The sequence below is a fragment of the Gouania willdenowi genome, chromosome 1 (genome assembly GCF_900634775.1).
Source record: "Gouania willdenowi chromosome 1, fGouWil2.1, whole genome shotgun sequence".
Classification (NCBI taxonomy): domain Eukaryota; kingdom Metazoa; phylum Chordata; class Actinopteri; order Blenniiformes; family Gobiesocidae; genus Gouania; species Gouania willdenowi.
Genome location: NC_041044.1, coordinates 41720172 through 41739990, shown reverse-complemented (window position 1 = coordinate 41739990; position 19819 = coordinate 41720172). Strand labels below are relative to the sequence as shown.

At 37.4% G+C, this 19819-nt stretch overlaps 1 protein-coding gene across 1 annotated transcript; it reads right to left on the bottom strand.

Annotated features, from left to right (window-relative positions):
* Nucleotides 1–13031: 13031 nt before the first annotated feature.
* rps15a (ribosomal protein S15a) lies at nt 13032–19094 on the bottom strand. The gene is made up of 5 exons (XM_028447357.1): nt 19046–19094; nt 18332–18469; nt 15969–16048; nt 15770–15855; nt 13032–13162 (listed from the first exon to the last, which is right to left on the bottom strand). Exons 2-5 carry the CDS (start codon nt 18462–18464, stop codon nt 13069–13071), a joined length of 393 nt encoding a protein of 130 aa, XP_028303158.1. The 5' UTR covers nt 18465–18469; nt 19046–19094; the 3' UTR covers nt 13032–13068.
* Between the last annotated feature and the right edge of the window lie 725 nt (nt 19095–19819).

The following is a 19819-nucleotide window of genomic DNA, read 5'->3' as shown; positions in this document are numbered from 1 at the left end:
GGTCACTTTTAATTCCTGTGGATGTCTGTAGATATAACATCTGACAGCACTACAATGGGCGTTGGAATAAATCATATGGCTGAGCGTAGAAGTATGATCTCATGCAACACTGAAGGGGAAACACAAACAAAATGTGTTTGCAGGAGCTGCATCGCCTGAGAGCATGTAACCTTATAAAGTGAAATCACTTTGTTGCTGTTGTTGTTTTCTCTGATGCAGCGAGAAAAGCTGCCTCAGATTCTGGTCTGAGCTGCTTTACTCTGCTTCATAATTGCTGATCATTAGCAAGTTTATTAAAGCTTTAACAATTCTTCATTTTTCTCAAATTTTTAACTGGAAAAAAAAACATCTGAACCTTAAAAAATAGTTTCAATTTGCTTTAATTCTAAACCAGTTTGATGATATTTTCTTGTTTTTATCAATGGACTTGTTCTTAAACATAGACTGGTTTTATTTAGTTGAACATTTCTTTAATGGTCTTTGTTTCCTTCTGTTCCACTGTTACCAGCCAACGCCTTCGTAGTAGAAGAGATTAATAAACTGAGCAGAATAAAAAGAAAATCCCACTTTAGACGGAATCCATGTTTCATACCTTTGACTGCATTTCAATATTAATTATCTTATCCCAGAATCAATCATAATTAGTTGAGCTCTTTGCCAACCAGTTTGGCATGATTGCAATATGAGGATGAGGATAAAGAGGAAGAACCCCAGGAGTGAAACGTGTTTCTGCTGCCACCAAGCGGCCAAATCAGGGACTGCAGCCAGTACAATTGGTTCTAATAATAATAATAATAATAATAAAAATAATAATAATATTAAAAAAAATAGATATATATATATATACATATATATATATATATTTACCAACTTTTGTGTAATTCTGATACATATTGTGGTAATTTTTGTGATAAATTGCAAGATTTGTGGGAAAAATGGACAGTTCTTTCCATTGACTGCCTTCAAAAAAAGGAAAAATATTGCGGTGAATTTGAGAAATCTGGATTATTTGATAATTTACACAATAATTCATGTTTTCTCTATCATTTTTACTTTCTCCCATCGGCCAAATTGGATGCACTACAGGGCCAGATTTGGCCCCGGGACCTTGATTTAGAAGCTGCAGATGCAATGAAAAACACTTTAAACACAGGCTTGTAGAAGGCATCATGTTTGACAAACTGTGATATAGTGATTACTCATGAAAGTGCTTAATTCACGTAACTTCAACTGGTTTGATGAAGTTAAAAGCATTGATGGTTGCCATGGTAGCGTAGACTTACACATTTTAAAGGGTCTTCCTTGTTCTGCTGGAAGTCGTGCGTAGCTCTGTAGTAAAATGGATGATAGTGGCATCCAACTGGTTAACAACACGTAACTAGGCTTTGAAACGTTATATCAGCGTAACGCTATGTGGAAATGAATGACTGAGATCGTGCAAACAATGATTCTCGACAGCAATTCCCACTTATAAAGTAGGTGTGTGCGTTTCCATGAATCTGACAGCTGCTCACAACAACTGCTGCTGATCCTAACAAGAGCTAAACAAGTGTGAAATATAGGAGCTATCAGCGGTGGTTTGCTTTCTAAACATAGACAGGTCATCTGGAGTGCTGTGAGTCAGTGGTTCTCCAACTTTTCAACCAACGACCCCCAAAATAAAGGTTCCAGAGTACGGGGACCCCCACTGTGCCTCTTGGTTGTTGAACACAAACATGAACATTGAAGAACAGTCATGTGGTGGGAAAAATGGTGGAAAAGGTGGTGAAATGGAGTTTTAAAAACCACAGAAATTGGATAAAAGATGCAAATTAGAGTGGGCAAAAAGTGACTGAAAAAAGTGTTAAAAAGGGTTCAAAGTGTCAATATTGGACAATTATTTTAAACTGGCAAATAATAGGCATGACAAATAGACAATGTGGTTAAATTGGCAAAAATAAGCATGAAATATGGGGAAAGGGTTTATAAGTGTTGAAAATGTCTTGAAAGTGGAAATAATATAATAATAATCGGCGACTGGGGCGTGGTTGTCGTCCCTGGGGGCGCTGCTCTCGGTGCTGCTTCCGTTCCGGGTCCTTCTGGCCTGGGGTCCGGACCCTGCTGGCTCTGGGCCCACCGGCGGGCGCCCGCCGGCTGCCCGTTCCGCGCGGCTCTGGGCGGGGGCCTTGGCTCCTCTGCTGGGGTCTCGGGCGGGGGGCTCTCTGGGCCCTTCCCTCGGGGGGTTGGGTGCTTGGGTGTGGGTGGGTGGGGGGGGCTGGATGCTGGCGGGGGGCCTTGGGGTTGGGGGTTGGGGTCGGTGGGGGGATGCGCTGGGTGCTCGGCTGCTTGGGGCTTCCTCGGATGTGTGTATGGGGGGCGGTGGCTGCCTCTCGGCCTGGGATCTTGGGGGCATCTGGGGGGTTGCCTGGGGCTCCCTGGCCTACGCTCTTTCTGCTGGCCTGGCTGCATCTGCGGGCCCAGGGCAGTTCCTGGGCTTGCAGTAGCGTTTTTTTTTTTTTTTTTTCTGGTATACGATGCACTGGCATGCCTTGGGATGTGGGATAAAACTCATACTGGGCTTAACCTTAGACACGTTAATCCCAAATACCTGCTTTACTACCACTCACTCATTCCCCCTGTTCACAGCCACCACCATTATAGCTAAGCCTCACATCTCACCCTCACTGCAAAACAGTCTATTCTTCCCCACCTTTTCTATTTCCTGCTTTGAGTCTCTTCTCCCTGCTCCCTTTCCCCTCCCCTTCCCCCTCCCCCTCCACTTAGGTGTAACACTGCTCTCCCTTTTTATATCCTCCCTATAATAAAAGATTTCTTACCCTTCCTTAGGGAGGGCTGGTGATGGTCACAATTAAGCAATAAAATAAATCAATGTATTTTATTGCAATAACAAAATATGCATTGCTGTCTCATAATGATTGCACTTCCTGTGGTGTTGACCTTTGACAGCATGTGCAGACAAGTAAAAAAAAAAAAAAAAAAAAATTGAAAGAGGAAATAATTTGCAGAAAATAATTGAAATTTGATGGAGAAGTGGCAGAAATGGGAGTAATGTAGGAAAAATGCATTAAAAGGAGCAAAAATATGGCAAGAAAAAGTGATGAAAATATAATAATTATACATTTGGTGTAGTTGCAGAAAAATTGTAAAAATAAGCTAAATTGGGCTGAAATTGTTCTGAAAATATTCCTAGATTCTTGAAGGCATGCGACCAAGTAGAATATCAACATGTCGTCATTTGATTCATAAGACTCGCCAAAACACAGTTCATGCCGACATTGTGCTACTGACAAAACTTCAAAATAAGAGCTCTATTTACAAAAGCATTAAAAAAAAACAATATGTTGTGAAAAGTGGATGTTTGATTTTTAGTTTGGAGCTGGTCACAGGATCATTTTATATTCCACTCATAATGCATCATGGGACGGTTGAGTGTGACTAGTGTGCCCACTGTGCACACATCAAAAATGCCCTGAATCTGATGTAGTATACATCCGAATATTTCTTGCATACTCAATCTTTTCATACTATCTAATGTGAACACACTACATACGTTAGTATGACATTTACAACACAGCCCAGGAATGATTTAATGGAAGCGACTAAATCCCGCTCACAGACTGGAAGAAACTGAACACATGATGCCAATTGATGGAAATATATCTAAATAAAAGCTAAATCCTCTGCCAAGCACCAAATTTACTCTTTGCTAAATATTGGCAGCTATCGGTGTCAGTGATCCTGATTATGGTACTATGGTCATTTACACTTTAAAGGCAACTCAGAGTGGTAATTAAAGGTCCCATGTCATGTTATTTTTCACCCATCTCCATTTGTTCTAAGAACTCCAAAAACATAGTATTTGAGGTTTATTTTCCCAAACTCGCCTGTTTCCCAGAGTTTTAGCATCAAAAAAGTCACTTTCTGAACAACTCTACACAAACAGGCTGATTTGCATCCTACTTATGCATATTCATGAGTGGGCATGTCTATTGCCTGGACACTGACTTTCTCCTCCATGCACGGTGACGTAGGGCCAGAAGAAGGCCCGCCCTCCTCCCACCCACTCCATAGCCGAGCTCATGCTGCTTTATAAACATGAGACAGAGTGTGGGGGCGGGGCATTCGCCGGTACATACATAGACTGTAGAAAATACATACATAGCACTGTGAGAAGGACGCTGACTTGCTCACCTTCGTGGGCGTGTCTGATTACATGTCAATCACGGCAGAGAGCTTCCTGGAGGCGTGGCTTCTCCAGCTCAGTGCCGCATCAAATTCGTCATCAAAGTGGGAACGCGTCATCAAATTGTAGTGAGGTGTTTGGGCTCACCCTGTAGTAAGAAAGGAGCAAATCACCCTCTAACTAATGATTGAGGGAATCAATGATAAAAACACTTTGTGCATGTGTATGAAGCCCTAATAACACTTTATGATGTTTAAAACATAGAAAAGTTGATTTAGCTTAACATGGGCCCTTTAAGGAACCAACCCGACATAACTGAGATAAGGATTTTTTTTTATTTCTAAAACTGATCCAGAATCAGTATATCATTCCAGATCCCCTCCAAAAAGTAATGTAATCTTCCATGGCGTAAGGTCTATCTTTGGTTAAAATTTCCATCAAAATCCATTGAGAACTTTTGACGTAATATGTACAAAATATTACTAAAACAAGACCAATTTAGCAAATGATCAGCCAGGATTAAAACTCATAATCTTCTGTCTTGACAGCTGAAACCAAACTGATGTGCCACTAACAACTGGGAAAAAAAACCCACCCACTCAACTCTAGACTGTGACACTATGGGTAGGTCAGACAGAGTGACGGATAGAGAACATGCAAACTTGCCTTGGAAAGGAATTAGCCTTCAGAGGGCCTAGTTATTGATGGCTGCTGTTTAAAAGAATAATGTACTGATAAATGAACCTTCCACAGTGTGTCATAAGGCTTTATAAGGAAAAAAAATCGATAAAAAGGAAGGAAATCAGTGGTAATGTGTGTGTTTTAAAGGAGAATCATTTATGGTTCCCACAGTTAAAATTGACGACTAAAAGGTTTTTCTGTCAAATTACTGTTTCCTAACCTCAAATTCAGCAAATCAGAGGCTGCAGCCCCGATAATGTGCGAAATGGCCTCAGTCGAACCAAACTGTGGCATTAACTTGCGATAACCTTGAGCTAATGGGAAAAGGAGTTCATTAAAGACTGTGAGAACTAAAGGGGAGAATAAATGATTAGTTCTTGAGTTTATCGTCCTTATCAAGATATACATGTAATGATCCAGATAACCAACTGCACAGTAATCATCTATAGCTCGCAGCGGTTTGTGATATTTCGCTTTCATTGAAATTTGGATGGTTTGAATTCATACAGTTAACCTCTGGTAAATGAAGTCTCGATCCAAGACATAGAAAAGACTCTGGAACGTTCTGGAGGTGTTCCCATACAACAGGCATGTGCACAGCAGGAAGTCAGGAATCTCACAACCTTCTGTTTATTGCTTATATTATTATTACAACCTGCTCGACTCTGGTGCTCGGAATCAAAAGTGATCCATGGTTGGAACCATTGGTTCGTAGATGGTCGATGTGTATTAATCACATGGGAGACAATGATCTGAAGGTCTGATCAAAGAAATGAGCAGTGGTGGTACTAATAGAAATGTATTAGAATACAAGGTGCAGAATAAAGAGTCGTAAGGGATGTGAATGTCAGAATATCATAGTTTTTAATGTCACAATCATTATGGACAAAAAATAGTATGATCATTCCATTATCACAATATCAACAAAAACTTAAATAACTTTGCAATCTATCAATTTTATCTTTGATTTTATTAAATAAATCAATGGACAGTGAAGGTCTGCACACATAAATGCAATGAAATGAGATAATAAATGAAATACTACATATACCTGGGGCCCACAGAGAAAGAGGGAACTCCCCCAGACCTCGTCCACTCTACGCTCCTTATTTCACCAAACTTTATTTATTTTATTTGTCTGTTAGAAGCACTGAAGAGATTTGGACTTAATTTTAACCAAAGATAGACCTTATGCCATGGAAGATTTTTATTCAATTTTCAAAAGGATTCGGATCAATAAACTGATTCTGGATAAGTTTTTTTTTTTTAAATTCATGAATCCCTGTCTCTCATAATTGGTGAAATTTCACAAATTGACATCTCTGTTTGTAATTGAGCAATATTAATAAAATCTGACTCCGTTATGTCAGGTTGGTTTCTAAACTACTGATCACTGAGTTTCTTCCAGATCGGATCCGGATCCACATTTCAGCGCACTTTTTCGAAAAAATGGGGGTGTTGGAGCAAAACCATCAGGGCATTGTAGGCAAATTGGTGGGTCGATATGTTAGTGGTAAATAGGTTAGCATAGCATATTCTGACTGACTTCACAAAGCACGAAAGACTCCAACACTGGCAAGAACCGTTACTTGTTTTAACAAAGGACAATTTTTACTCATCTAAGATAAAATGGCTTTTTTCATGTCCTATGACAACAACACATCAGATTCCCCAGCTGAAGGTCACTGCACAGCGTCACGATGCTGGGCTACTCTCACTCACCCACAATCCTTTTCTCTGGACTGGATGACAAACCACAGACCTGACAGGTTTCTGTTGATGCAACAGGAGTCGTTTTTAAAACCTTGTCACTGTAGGAGGCAGTGCATCATGGATGATGTTAAAGTTGTTGTTTTAATCAGAACCAGACCTGCCATTGTTAATGTCCTAATCCTTTAAGTCAGGGGTTCTCAACCTTGGGGTCAGGACCCCATTTAAGGTGGCGAGACACTGGGAGGGGGGTCGGCCGATGCCTTCACAAAATTTTTGAAGAATTTGAGCCCATTTTTGCTTATTTTTACACTTTTTCTGCAACGACACTAAACTTGCCATATTTTAACCAATTTTCATCACTTTTTCTTGCCATATTTTTGCTTCTTTTATTACATTTTTGCTACATTACTCCCATTTCTGACACTTAAAAATTGCAATGCCTTTTCTGCACATTTTTGGCACTTACAATCCCTTTCCATCACTTTTCCAACTTAACCTATTTTCACCATATTTCATGCTTATTTTTGCCAATTTAACCACATTCACGATTTGTCATACCCATTTATTTGCCAGTTTAAACTAATTGTCTATTTGACACTTTTTTTTCTTACCACTGTTTCTGTCCATTTCTAGGCAATCAAATTTTTCAACTTTTAACCAATTTCGGTGGTTTTTAAAATTCCATTTCACCAACTTTTCCACCATTTTTAACCCATTTTATTTATGATTAAAACAAGTATTTACATCTTTAAGATGACTATATACTATAACCCAAATAATACTAAACTTCCTGGATAATAGTGGATATAATTCAGATAAATAAATCGGGTTATCACAGATGTCAAAAACATATGACCAAAATTTTGCTGACTTCAAAGACTTTATGGTGTGGACTGAACTCACTCTAACAGTTACTAGACATTAAAACTTTTTTATTAAAGTCTTTAAAAACATTCCTGACAATTTATCATTTTTGGCTTTACCGTTTCACGCTGCTGCAGTTTATTCAGGTGGAAAACTTGTCAGGCGTACCGTGTCATAAAGTTGCGTGTTGTGATACCATCTTCCGAAAAACTATAAAACAAACAAATCCCGGAGGCACTTTTTTTTTTCTGCAGTTGAATAATTCAACTTGAATAAACTGAAGCTTTATTCTTCAGTCGCTAATCCCCTGCCTGTGCAACAATTTAATGACATTTCAGCAGATGTTTTGACTGGGTAAGAGTTTAATCTTGATAAGCTCAAAAATAATTGTGTTTTTATCCTTTTTAAAGGCTACACAAATGCCACTTATCAATATTCACTAAAAACAGGTTTTTATTTTAAAAATAAACACTTTCTGATTATTTCCCATGTGGACGAGATAGTCTTTGTTGCAGTCTGACAACATTCAGGGTGAAGTGCTCTTTCAGAGTTTCTAAAGCACTTCACTTGGTTTTTATTTCTTTTTTGTTGTTGTTGTTGTTTTCAGATAACAGCAGCGACAACAGGACAGAGGGCGTGTTGACGAATTTGAGAGAATTCACAATTGCAGTGAGTCGAGAGAGGCCACTCGTGCCTTTTTCTCTCCGTGCACTCCAGACAACAACAACGAACATCAGCCTGTCGCAAACTCTACGAATACAGATGCAGTTAGTCCAGCGTAATCAGACCTAAATAATCGATCATAAAACTCTCTGTGAGGTCAACGCCAATGAAACAGTGAGTTGGAAACCAATCCAAAATAAGAAACTTTCAGTCTTTGTTCTCCTAAAACCACTACTTGATTATTGATTATGTACAACAGGGATGTCAAACTCATTTGAGTTCAGACACCAAATAAGGAGGAGTTTGAGCTCAAGAGAGACACATATTTTATGCAGGAAAACAAGTCATTTTGAACATTATTGTGCGTTAGTGTACACTACTTCATATACATAAAATACAAAATATGTCAGAAACCGACAATATCCAAGCAATGAGTGATAGATATCAGTCCCAACAGGGTCTTCACTTTTAATTTCTTAGATTTTGTGTCCAATTTATATTTAATTAAAGGATATATTATATATTAATTTGAGGAAAATTAAGTATTTTCTAAGAAATTTGACATTTTTTTTTCAACAGTTTAATAAAAAATAACTAATGCGATAGAAGCATCAGGAATGTTGGGTTTCATTCACACAATGATTCAAGTTTTCTCTGTAATTTTTACTTTCTCCGGCGGGCCGAATTGGATGCTCCAAAGGCCTGTATTTGACCCCTGGGCCATGAGTTTGACATGTGATGTACAAGAGACTGTCACCCAAGAACCAATGCATGTGGTTTCAGATCATCTGTATAAACAAATGTAAACATTAGTCAAAGATAACACAAGTAAACGCAAAATGCACTTTTTAAATTGAGAGTTTTTATTAATGAGGAAGAAAAAAGATTCAAAGCTACACGGCCCTGTGTGAAAAAGTCTTTGCCCCCTAAACCTAGTGACTGCGTGGGCCACCCTTAGCAGCAACTACTGCAATCAAGTGCTTGCGATAACTTGCAATGTGTGTTTTCCAACGCTGTGGAGGAATTTTGACTCAATCATCTTTGCAGAATTGTTGTAATTCAGCCACATTGGAGGGTTTTTGAGCATGAACCACCTTTTTAAGGTCATGCCACAGCATCTCAATAGTCCAGCTGGCCTTGCATTAATGCTTGGTAACATGCTCATATACCCAAAATTAGTCTTTAGTTCATTCAAGTTGGCTCAATTAAAACTACCATGTGTGAAACTTTAGACAAAACACATTCCTCGCTAGAAACAGCTGTGAATATAAGCTACTGAACTAAATTTCAAAAATGTCTTGTGTGGTTTACACTGAAAGTGGGGAAATATTTCGACAATATATAAAAAGTGATATAAATGTATCTTGCTCTTCTAAACACTCCGTACCTCTGACCTTTAAACCAGGGAACACACCGGTTTGTTTGTTTCTTCCTTTTAGGAAATTGCACTGAAGCGCAGTGAGGCCATGAGGGATCCAGCTCGTGTCTCTGAGCACACCAGACACTTGTACAGAACGAATGCATTAGTTGGCTGTTGCTTTTCCTTTTCGGGGGCTAAAGTGAGGTCAACAGGCAGACAGCAAGAGCTTTAAGACAAGACAAAATACACCAAGGACCTCAGAGAAGGTCAGGGAAGTGAGACCATTTACTGAGTTTGAGAACGAACCTAATTCTACCAACTGTTCACTGAGGAGAGAAGCTTTTAACAGTCACTGGAGAGATGGATGCGTAAATGTTGCTCTTTGGGGTTTTTTTTTTTTTCCCCTTGAAGAGTTTCTTCCAGACTGTCAGATTCTCAGTTTGTGATATATTTGCAAAGAATTGTAATGATTGCATAGTTGTTTCCCGTCTAGGAATAAAACCACATGTGGGAGATGGTGGTGCATCGTCTGTCATTTCTTGCTTTCTGAGGAGGGTCAGATTTGACACATCACTGCCTGTTCTTTGCTCTGTGCAGAGTGAGATGGACAAGTTCTCATTTCACAGATAATACTTTGAATGTTCTTTATGATTGCTGTTGGTTCTAATACCTGTACAGCTGGTATACTAATACTAGAGCTGGGAACAAATATACTCCCTTTAAAACACGTGTCAAACTCAAGGCCCGGGGGTCAAATCTTAAGCTCCCAATTTGGCATACAGGAGAAACTAAAAATTACAGTGAAAACATGACTTAGTCTAAATGACCAACTAATTCAGTTGTAGGTAGATATGAAATACTCTCAATTTTTCCAAAATTTTACAATTTTCCTCCAAGATTTCCCTAAATTAAAAAAAATTTGGTCGCAAAATCATGTTTATTTAATTATAGATCCTGATACTTGTCACTTATTGCTTGGATATAGTCAGTGCCTTACAGTATACACTGTACATCAAATATTATGACACGTGGAAATGCAAATGAGGGCACATGAATGATAACATTGCTCATTTTACCGCCTATAACCTGCGACCCACTTGAGATTAAAATGGTCCGTATTTGGCCCCTGAACTAAAATAGTTTGACACCTCTGCAGAGCCTAAAACACTATTTGCCACACTGGAGAAATTTGGAAAAAAAAATGTATATTATCTGACTGCACACAAGAAAAAATGCCTTTTCCAACTATTTACTAGAAACAATACCACTACCACCTCTTTTCCACTTCCTTCCACCTTCCTCTGATTACATATTATCTCCTAACATCTCCAGGGAGGCTGGTGATGGTGCAGAAAAGCCACCCGTTGAGAAAAGGTCACACTAGTGTAAACCTAAGATGACTTCAGCAACAATAAGCATTGAATATAAATACAGCTGAACTTTATGCCAGTTCCTAACAAATCAGTTTTTAGAAATCAATCCACCTAAAGGTCAGGTTAAAAATATGAATTCCATTACGATCAGTGTTTATCTCTGTGTAGTTTAAGGTTTATACACTCTGTGTTTAAGATACAGCATGGACACTATTACCCTGTGATGCTGAGGTTTTAAGTTAAAAAGACAAAACATAGATAAATGATGGTCCAAATTACCAAATAATTTATTTGTAGATATCTCGGACCTTCTAAATATACATATTTAATGAAACTATACAATAATTGGAGGATTGCAATCTTCCCGATGCTTTTATCAGAGGACCGCAGTCATTTTAAATCTCAAATTGTTCAAAGAACTTCATTTTCCCTAACAGTTTTTCCAAACTAAATTAAAAAAATTGTCACAAAGTCAATGAAATTTAGGAGAAAATTCTGCTATGGAAGCCCAAAAGAGTCAAAATTAAATAAATATAAACATTTTGAAATAAATACCGTTTTGATAAACAACAAATATATAATATGGCCATTAAATTGTTAAATAAGGTAATATTATAAAATACGTTTTATTATTCTTAAATATCTATTTTCACAATGGCCTTTTTATTTCATAATGTCATTTTTCAGCAGAATGACTTGAGAAACAACAATATGAAATAAAAAAATGACCATTGTGGAAATGGATATTTAAGAATAATAAAACATGTTTCATAATAATATTACCATATATAACAATTTTTGAGAATAAACCTTTTTATGTTTAACTAAGACAGTATTCAACAAAACACTAGAGGAAAGAAGAACCCTCGGACATTAAGGAAGAACATATACATATTCAAAGTAAGGTTGTAAGAAAATAAATAAATTTGGAGATATTTCACTGCGTCATTATCATATCAATCCAAAAAATGTCCGATTTGATTTTGTAAATCATGTTTTTAACTTTTTAATTGCGCCAATAACTGCCTAGCACGTAAACTTCCAGTCACTAGGTGTCAGTGAACGCACCATCAGACCTTGTTAAACTACATCACTCCTCAATGCATTTTAGCTGGAAGTAGATTACACTTTATTTTCATAAAATATACTGGGTACTTTTATGTGGTTACCTTTAAATAAAAAAATAAAAAAAAGAATTGTAGCACTTAACAGAAATAGCAAGTTTGGTAAACATACCAATTGTTTTTCATATTGGGTAATTATATTAGTTATTTACTGATTCTCTTGAGTTAAAAAATTAGAGGTCGATCGATATATGGACTTTTTTCAAAATCGGCCAATTTTTTTTTAACACTTTATAGTAGCCATTAAAGGAAAAAACTAACAAAAAAACATCAATTCAGATGTATGAATATCCAACAAAAAACTATGTGCATGGGAGAGGTAGAAGCCACTAGGCTTTCAAATAAAAAGGCGAAATAACAGGATAAAGATATAATAGTGCCTGATCAAATATCCCCATCCTATTATATTCTTAAGATAAGGATATTTGATCAGGCACCCGTGTGGCAGCTGCAGCTACCGCTTGACTGACGGCAGGACCCCACATTTACATCAAGAGTGTTTAAATTGTCTTTCATAATCAATCCTTAAAAAAAAAACACATCAGCCTCAAATATCGGTCATCGGCTGATTTTTATTTATTGTTTTAATCGGTATCTGCATCAGACTTTGAAAATCCTTCTCGGTAAACCTCTAAAAAAAAAAAAAAAAATTATATTTTAACATTTTATAGGTAAAATGTGTAATGTATCTTTGTTTAGTAACAGGATATGTCGTACAGTGACATGCAGATTGTGAATTATATCGTATAGTCAGTGCTGTGTAATGCACAGAATCACATTTCATTTAAATTGAAAGTATAAACATTTATCAGCATTTACACTTTAAGCAGAACTTTATTTACTAAATACTGAGTGATTGAGATTTTAACATCTTAAACTGCCTTTTAGTCTTCAGTCTTAAATCCTACAATCACATGCTGCTGCATAATGAACCTTATTGTGTAGAAAACAGGAAGTAGCAGCACACGGTTCTCTAGGGTTTGTTCTCCCTCTCCTACTCTTGTTGCTGAACTACAAACATTTTCACAGACACATCTTTGTATTTAAAAAAACCAGAGCAGACCACCAGCTTCACCTCGTCATTTTTTATTTGCAGTTCTTTACACTTTAGAAAAAGAATCCAAGGATTTTGCCTCCTGTGTGTTTCCGTCTGGCTTCTTCGTGGTCCATGATGCCAGCTGAGGTGGTCAGCACAATGTATCTGAAGGACAAAAACAAAACAAATCATTTCATTAGCTTATGTCAAACTCAAGGACAGGGGCCAAATCCAGCCTTTTCAACTATCAAATTAAGTCCACAGGAGAAAGTTAAGAGAAAAAAACAAAAATGATGGTCCAAATAATTCATTTGTAGACGTCTCAGCTTTTTTAAATACACAAATTCAATGAAACTCCACAAAATTTGGAAATAGCAATTTTTTATTTTTTTCCACATTACTGCAGTTATTTCAAATCTAAAATTGTTTAAAGAACTAAATTATTTCACATAATTTAATAAAAAATTGGTCACAAAATCAATGAAACTTAAAAAAGAAAATCCTGCGGTGACTCAGATCCCACACTTATTACCCTACATACTTTATGTATCATTTTTATGGAGTTTAAAGTATAAACTTAAGGGACATTAATGTTTTTCCTGCGGCCCAATGAAGATCAAACAACTTATTTGGCCCCTGAACTAAAACGAGTTCCCCTGCATTAGCCCATTTAAGATTGAGTTGTAAACATGAACCAACCTCCATTTAAAGAGACTTGACTGACAGAAAAGCTTTTCACATTAAAGGTTCACTGCTCACATTGTTTAACGTCCAAGCACATTTTCAAATACTGCTTCTGATTTCATCACAATGGCCTACGGCAGCAATAATAATAAAAACACTTTGTGCAGCTTAGAAACAACTTCCATATTTTAATGGAATCCTGTAGTAATGGCTCTAAATAGATTTCCCATTTCAGCCTGAGTTTGTTCCTACATCACCCAGAGCTTTGGCACAGTAGCTTTACGCTGCCGTAGACATTTAAAATACAGGTGTTTTTTTTTTTTTTTATAAATTAACTCAACTGTTTACAATCAGTTAAATGACAGATGTAAGTTTTAATTAATGGCCCTATTCAACAAACGCAAACGTTTACTGATGCTTCAAGACATTTCTCATATATAAATATATCATATGATCAAATGATAAGATAAAGACCACTGGAAAAAATATTTTTGCACAGAAACCACTCTTCGTTCACTAATGTACCGTATTTCCCAGGTTATAGAACGCACCACTGTATTAACCGCTTTCCAAAAACTTTGCGATTTCCAACAACAAAAAACACGTAAAAACCTCTACGTCCCGTAGGTCACAGTAGAGCTTTAATCGGGCTGAGAAAAGACACGACCCAAACCCGTCTGACTGTATTAAGTTCATCTTTAAGGAGCACAGGGCAGGATTTGACAAAACATTAATTTGAAGTTTTTTTATGCTAATAGGTGATGAAGTGTTCTAAACCAAAGAGAATGAGTTCACAAACACTTCTACCTATTGCCTTGAAAAGATTGTGCGACACATTTTGTTCTGCTGTTACGGTCTGTGCAGTTCTGCAGACGTCATGTCGAATGACGCTAGTGCGCATTCGACAGCTTGGAGAGGCGGCTCAATAACTCAAAAATAAAAAAGAATGAGAAAAGGACGACTTGGAGACTGAAAGAAGACAAGCACAGTGGACTAAACTACCGTTTGTTTCCACAGAGGCATGTGCACAGGTCTTGCATTAAACAGTCAATGAACGGCGGGTAAATAAATAACCGTGTCACAGTTGTGCCATTTTTCTCTCAAAGAAATGACATGTACATTTGTTTTGGTGGTAAGCACCGATTTTATTAAAAAACTATTAATGTCAACATCAGATCTCAGTGCACAAGGAAACAAACAAGCGACCCATCGGATCTATTTACATAACCCATGTATCAAAGATAAAGGTAATCCATGTTATTGTGCAGTAAAAGGACTGTTTCAATGGTATATTCCTTTAAAATTGTCCTCTGCTCTACTCTCCTTGCCCCGCCTATCACTGCGTGGCTGCTGCTGCAACAGGAAAGGAAGAACGCTGCAGTGCAAACAACACTGTGTGACAGAACCTGAACATCAGTTCTAAATATCTGTCTGAACCCCTCCCGCGCCGTTGGGTCCAGTCAGGTTTCCATCCTCTATCCACAGTATTATCTCCGGTAAAAAACATTTGATGTGCGTTCCCACGGTGACTAGGCTGATGGCTGCAGTTACACTAACCACCTTGGTGTCATTATCGTTTCAATCCAACAGATTGCTAACTCAGCTTTATTTACTAGTCCTTTGTTCTGCATCCAACTGTTAACATGACAAACAGCTTCATGTGATGCTACAGACGGTATGAAGCAGTTTCCTTTGACATAAACCATGTGGTAACAACTTACTGAGCTACTCTCTACACATGTGACAGACCACGGCTCCAGAACGAGTCAGCATCGAAATACATCATCACCTGACCGTCCTGCATACGGAGCACGTCTCAGTGGTCTTATTGTTAAAGCTGTGAGTGCTTTCACTTTTCCTACAAGATCCTAAGTTTGTTTTTAAATGTTCACAAAGATGTTTAATGCTGTGTTACTTTAGTCAACCAGCTGCAGGGACGATCATTTCACTGGACAGAACGCTAAATTGGTCACATTCAGATTCAAATGAAATAAACAGTGGCCTGTAAAGCAGAAAATATGGTCCAAATAAAGTCTTAATCTAGATAAACTTGTTAAGCAGACTAGTTAACAGTAAACTTCTACTCACCCAAACTGTCTTGAAGGCAGCAAATTGTTCTGCCACTTTTCCAGGTCCTTCAGCTGGAGATCAAAACGTGGACTAATCACACCACACTAGAGGGAAAAAAGTTTTAGACTTTAGTGCAAAGCTCGGGTTAGAAGGTAAATAACTCAGATTTAAATGAACACATGCAAACATTAACATTTTAAATAATATTATTCCTTACCTTGTTCAGCCTGCCTGTGAGATTGACGACAATTTTTCCAGCTCTGTGGTCATCAATGATCTCAAACTCACCAATGTAACCTGGAGAGAATAAAGCATCATTAGCAAGCATACAAGACACTACATTAATCAGGGTTAGTGCTTCACGATAAATTACGTTTTATATCTTGATCAAAGTAAATATTCAGGACAAGCTGTAATAAATTGCAATCATAAAAATGGATTTTTCCTTTAACTGAGGTCATTACAGCGTAGCACGGCTCAGTCCATGCATCCACACAGAGCGTGTGAAAAGAAAGGTTTGATTAAGATTTTATTGCTAAAAAAGGCAATATTAAGTACATTGTGTACAAATCGTACAGTTTTGTAGTTTAGGATGAAGAGCAACCCATTAAATGCAGTGTCTGCTGAAGACAGAAGTCTTAAGGCTCAAACATACACCCGCAAAGCAGAGTCCTTCTGGCCAATTAATGCAAAGATCAGATTTTCCACATAGTTGGTGTCACAAAACACTGCTCTGCATTGTATCGACCCACATTAAATATAACAACCTGTATTTCACCTCGTGGTGAAACAGAGCAGGAGAGATGAACACGAGCTTAGAGGAGAGACTGGCAGACGAGCAACAACACCTTTAAAACACGTCCATGGAGTACAAGAAAAGCACTAAGGATCATGGGACATGTAGGATTTTTGTTAACTACTAAACGGTGGTCTGTTGTGCACGGGGTCTGCCCAAGTATGTTTGAGTCTTTACAAACTTATTTCAACCCCTCCAGAAAAACATGAGCAGTTGGTTACGATGTAAGCTGAACACAAGGAGAAACGCAGCTGTAGGCCTGGGTCCGTAACACAATTTGCTGGATTTGTCCCACAAATTAATGATAAAAACTTTTTTTTTAGACCCAATCAACCACTGATTAAATGATGTATCATAATAATGAAAGCACACCCTTTAAAACGCAAAAAAACACGCCTCTATGAGTATGTTATGATTGTAATTGGAATGTTAATAACTTAAATATATATATAAATAAATAAAAACAAGGATTCTGTCTATTAGGAAAAAAATGCATTTGAAAAAAAAAACAAAAAACAACCAAAAACAATAAAATAGACCCCGTCACTGTTAAGAATGAAACACTAATAAAACCACACTCAACACAAAAAAATAAATAAAATGGCTCATCAAGTTTGGACAAAAAAAAATAAAATCACACTTTAATAAATATTGAACATTCAGGCACAGAAGTTATAGTTGTTCATTATTTAACATGTAACACTGCCAATCCAGTTAGGACCTTTGAAACCACATGTTTATATGAAAACAGTGTCAAATGAGACAAAAACATGCTTGTTTTATCATCTCTGAAGAAATAAATCAGGTTGGTTTTAGTGGGTTTGTGTCGATGCTCCACAGCAGGGAACCATAGCATTTTGATCTTGTGAGGTCCATAAAAACAAGACACAAGGCTAAACAGAAACAGCTAATGGATGCACGTTATTGGTTCCAATATATGCAACACACTTTTCTTAGACCATAGAAAACTGCTGCGATGAACAATCTAATCTAATATAATAATCTTTTTCAGGAATACTTTGTCCACAGCATTAGTAACCTAGCAACTATCACTGAAATTCCAGCCAGCGAAAATGGCCCAAAGGTGCATTCTCCACTCCTCCAAACATCACTAAAGCGTAGGCAACAAGTGTACGTTTTGTAGAGAAACGATGCAAGTAAAATCCTAAAGTGATATACTCTCACTGCTCCCCTCAGCGGATGGATTAAATAGTTCATTAGAACCAGGATTTCTTTATACATATCTATAAACACAAGTGTGACAACCTAGCAGCACTGAAAACTATGGATGAAATTATGTCTGACACTTCCTTGGATGACGGATTAAAGCAATCAAAGTTAAACTGTTGCAGAATTATTGATAATTAAAGGCACCAAATTTACAGTTTCAGACCTTGAATGTTATTGTTTGAGTGTAAATGAAAGAACAATCTTAAACAGGGGGTGTGTGGAAAAAGTGCATTTTAAAAATGAACAATTTCATTTTCTGTGATTCCAATGAGATATTTATCTAACTTTTAACACATTTATGGCGAAAGTGTCAGGAACACAAATACATTGATTAAAAAAAATCCCATTGACACAGAACAGAGAGAAGTGCATTCAATGGTTTGGAGAACATATAAAGCTAACAACAACAATGGGAACTGTTTGATCAAGATTTCAACAGATTAGGTTGTCTAGAAATGCTCTTAGTTTTCCAAATGTTAAGTTACAAGCACAAAGCACTACACATGGATATTTATTAACGTTTAAAAACTGAATATAATCACAGAGCAACTCACCGTGCTTCATCATGACGGTCAGGAAGCGCACTATCACCTTGGAGCAGGGCCTGATGAGGACCTGGCGTTTCCCACGTTTCTCAGCATTGTTGATGCTTTTCAGCGCATCCGCGAGAACGTTCATGCGCACCATGATGCCTTGAAAACGGAGATAAAACAGTTTAACACCAAGAATCACTAACATGATGCTTTACGACGGACGTGAGATGGTTAAACACATACAAACATCACAGAAACGCAAAGCATCAATGGAGCATCTTCACCGATGCAAAACTTGGTAAATAAACTCAAAGAGTGGGGGAGAAAATAGCCTGACCACAGCATGGTCCTTCAGACATGCTAGTTAGCATTAGCCACCTACACCAAGAACGAATAGGCAGCTTTACATTCAACATATTTCTATATTTAACAACACAGATAAATCCACCGAAACATATGAATTCTCTTTTATTGAGGTCCAGACCTAATTTACTAAATTTAACACTGAATTAAAACAGACATTCAGCGCTGACTTGCAGGGCCGAGTAGAAGAGAAGGGTAGGGTAACATCCCAGATTATTTACTAGTTTGTTATACATCAAAACATGACAATAACAAGCCTGGGTCGTTTCTCTACACTTTTAAATTAAAGATTAATTATATTACTGACACTTTGCACACAGATGGCTGAGATATCTTTGGGATTGAAAGTGAGACTCTAGATGAACATCTTACCGGTTGTGCAATATGGCGGAAAGAGGAAGTAGGCGAAAACGCGCGGTGCATTTTGGGACAAATCAAAGACGAGTTGAAAACTCTCAGATCGAGATGGTTCACTCCAGCGAGAACGAGTCAAGTAGCGTTTAAAGTATCAAAGTGTGATTGAAACGCACACGTTATTACAACTTAAATTCATGCACTATGTACCCCCATGCTGTTATAGAAAGTAATGAAATAAATTATATCTTTAATTTGGACTACTTTACTAAGACAGTTGGGCTTTTTTCCCCATTACTGATGGAATGAAGATTTTCAAATTCAAATTCAAAGTGTTTATTATCATCTGGGAAGGATTATAGTGTGCATTCACCTAAAAACAAAAACAAACTATAGCACATATGTCAAACTCATGGCCCGGGGGTCAAATCTTTTGGAGCATCCCATTTTGCCCGCAGGAAATAAAAATGACAGAGAAAACATGAATTAAAGATTAAATCGGGCTTTCGCCTTTAATTGGCCATGTAATGTTAGTACATTATTGGAATTTGTCTTCTGCACTTAACCCATCCCTGAGGAGCAGTCGGCAGCCATTCATTGTGTAAATGAAACTCAACAATATTTGCAGCGGCTCACAGTTTTCAGGTGCTTATATCTGATGGTTGCAGTCATTTTTAATGTTAAACTGGTGGAAAAACTCACAATTCTTACAAAATCCTTCAATTTGACTCAAATTCTTACATATTATTGCCCTTAATTTAATAGAAATTGGTCACAAAATCTAGGAAATTT

Excerpts from the sequence above, each read along its gene's own strand:
- rps15a (XM_028447357.1), bottom strand. The coding sequence starts at position 18,464 with ATGGTGCGCATGAACGTTCTCGCGGATGCGCTGAAAAGCATCAACAAT. Across the intron at positions 16,049-18,331 it reads GACCGTCATGATGAAGCACG|GTTACATTGGTGAGTTTGAG; the intron begins GTGAGTTGCTCT and ends TATTCTCTCCAG. Across the intron at positions 13,163-15,769 it reads CTGCCTTCAAGACAGTTTGG|ATACATTGTGCTGACCACCT; the intron begins GTGAGTAGAAGT and ends TTTGTCCTTCAG.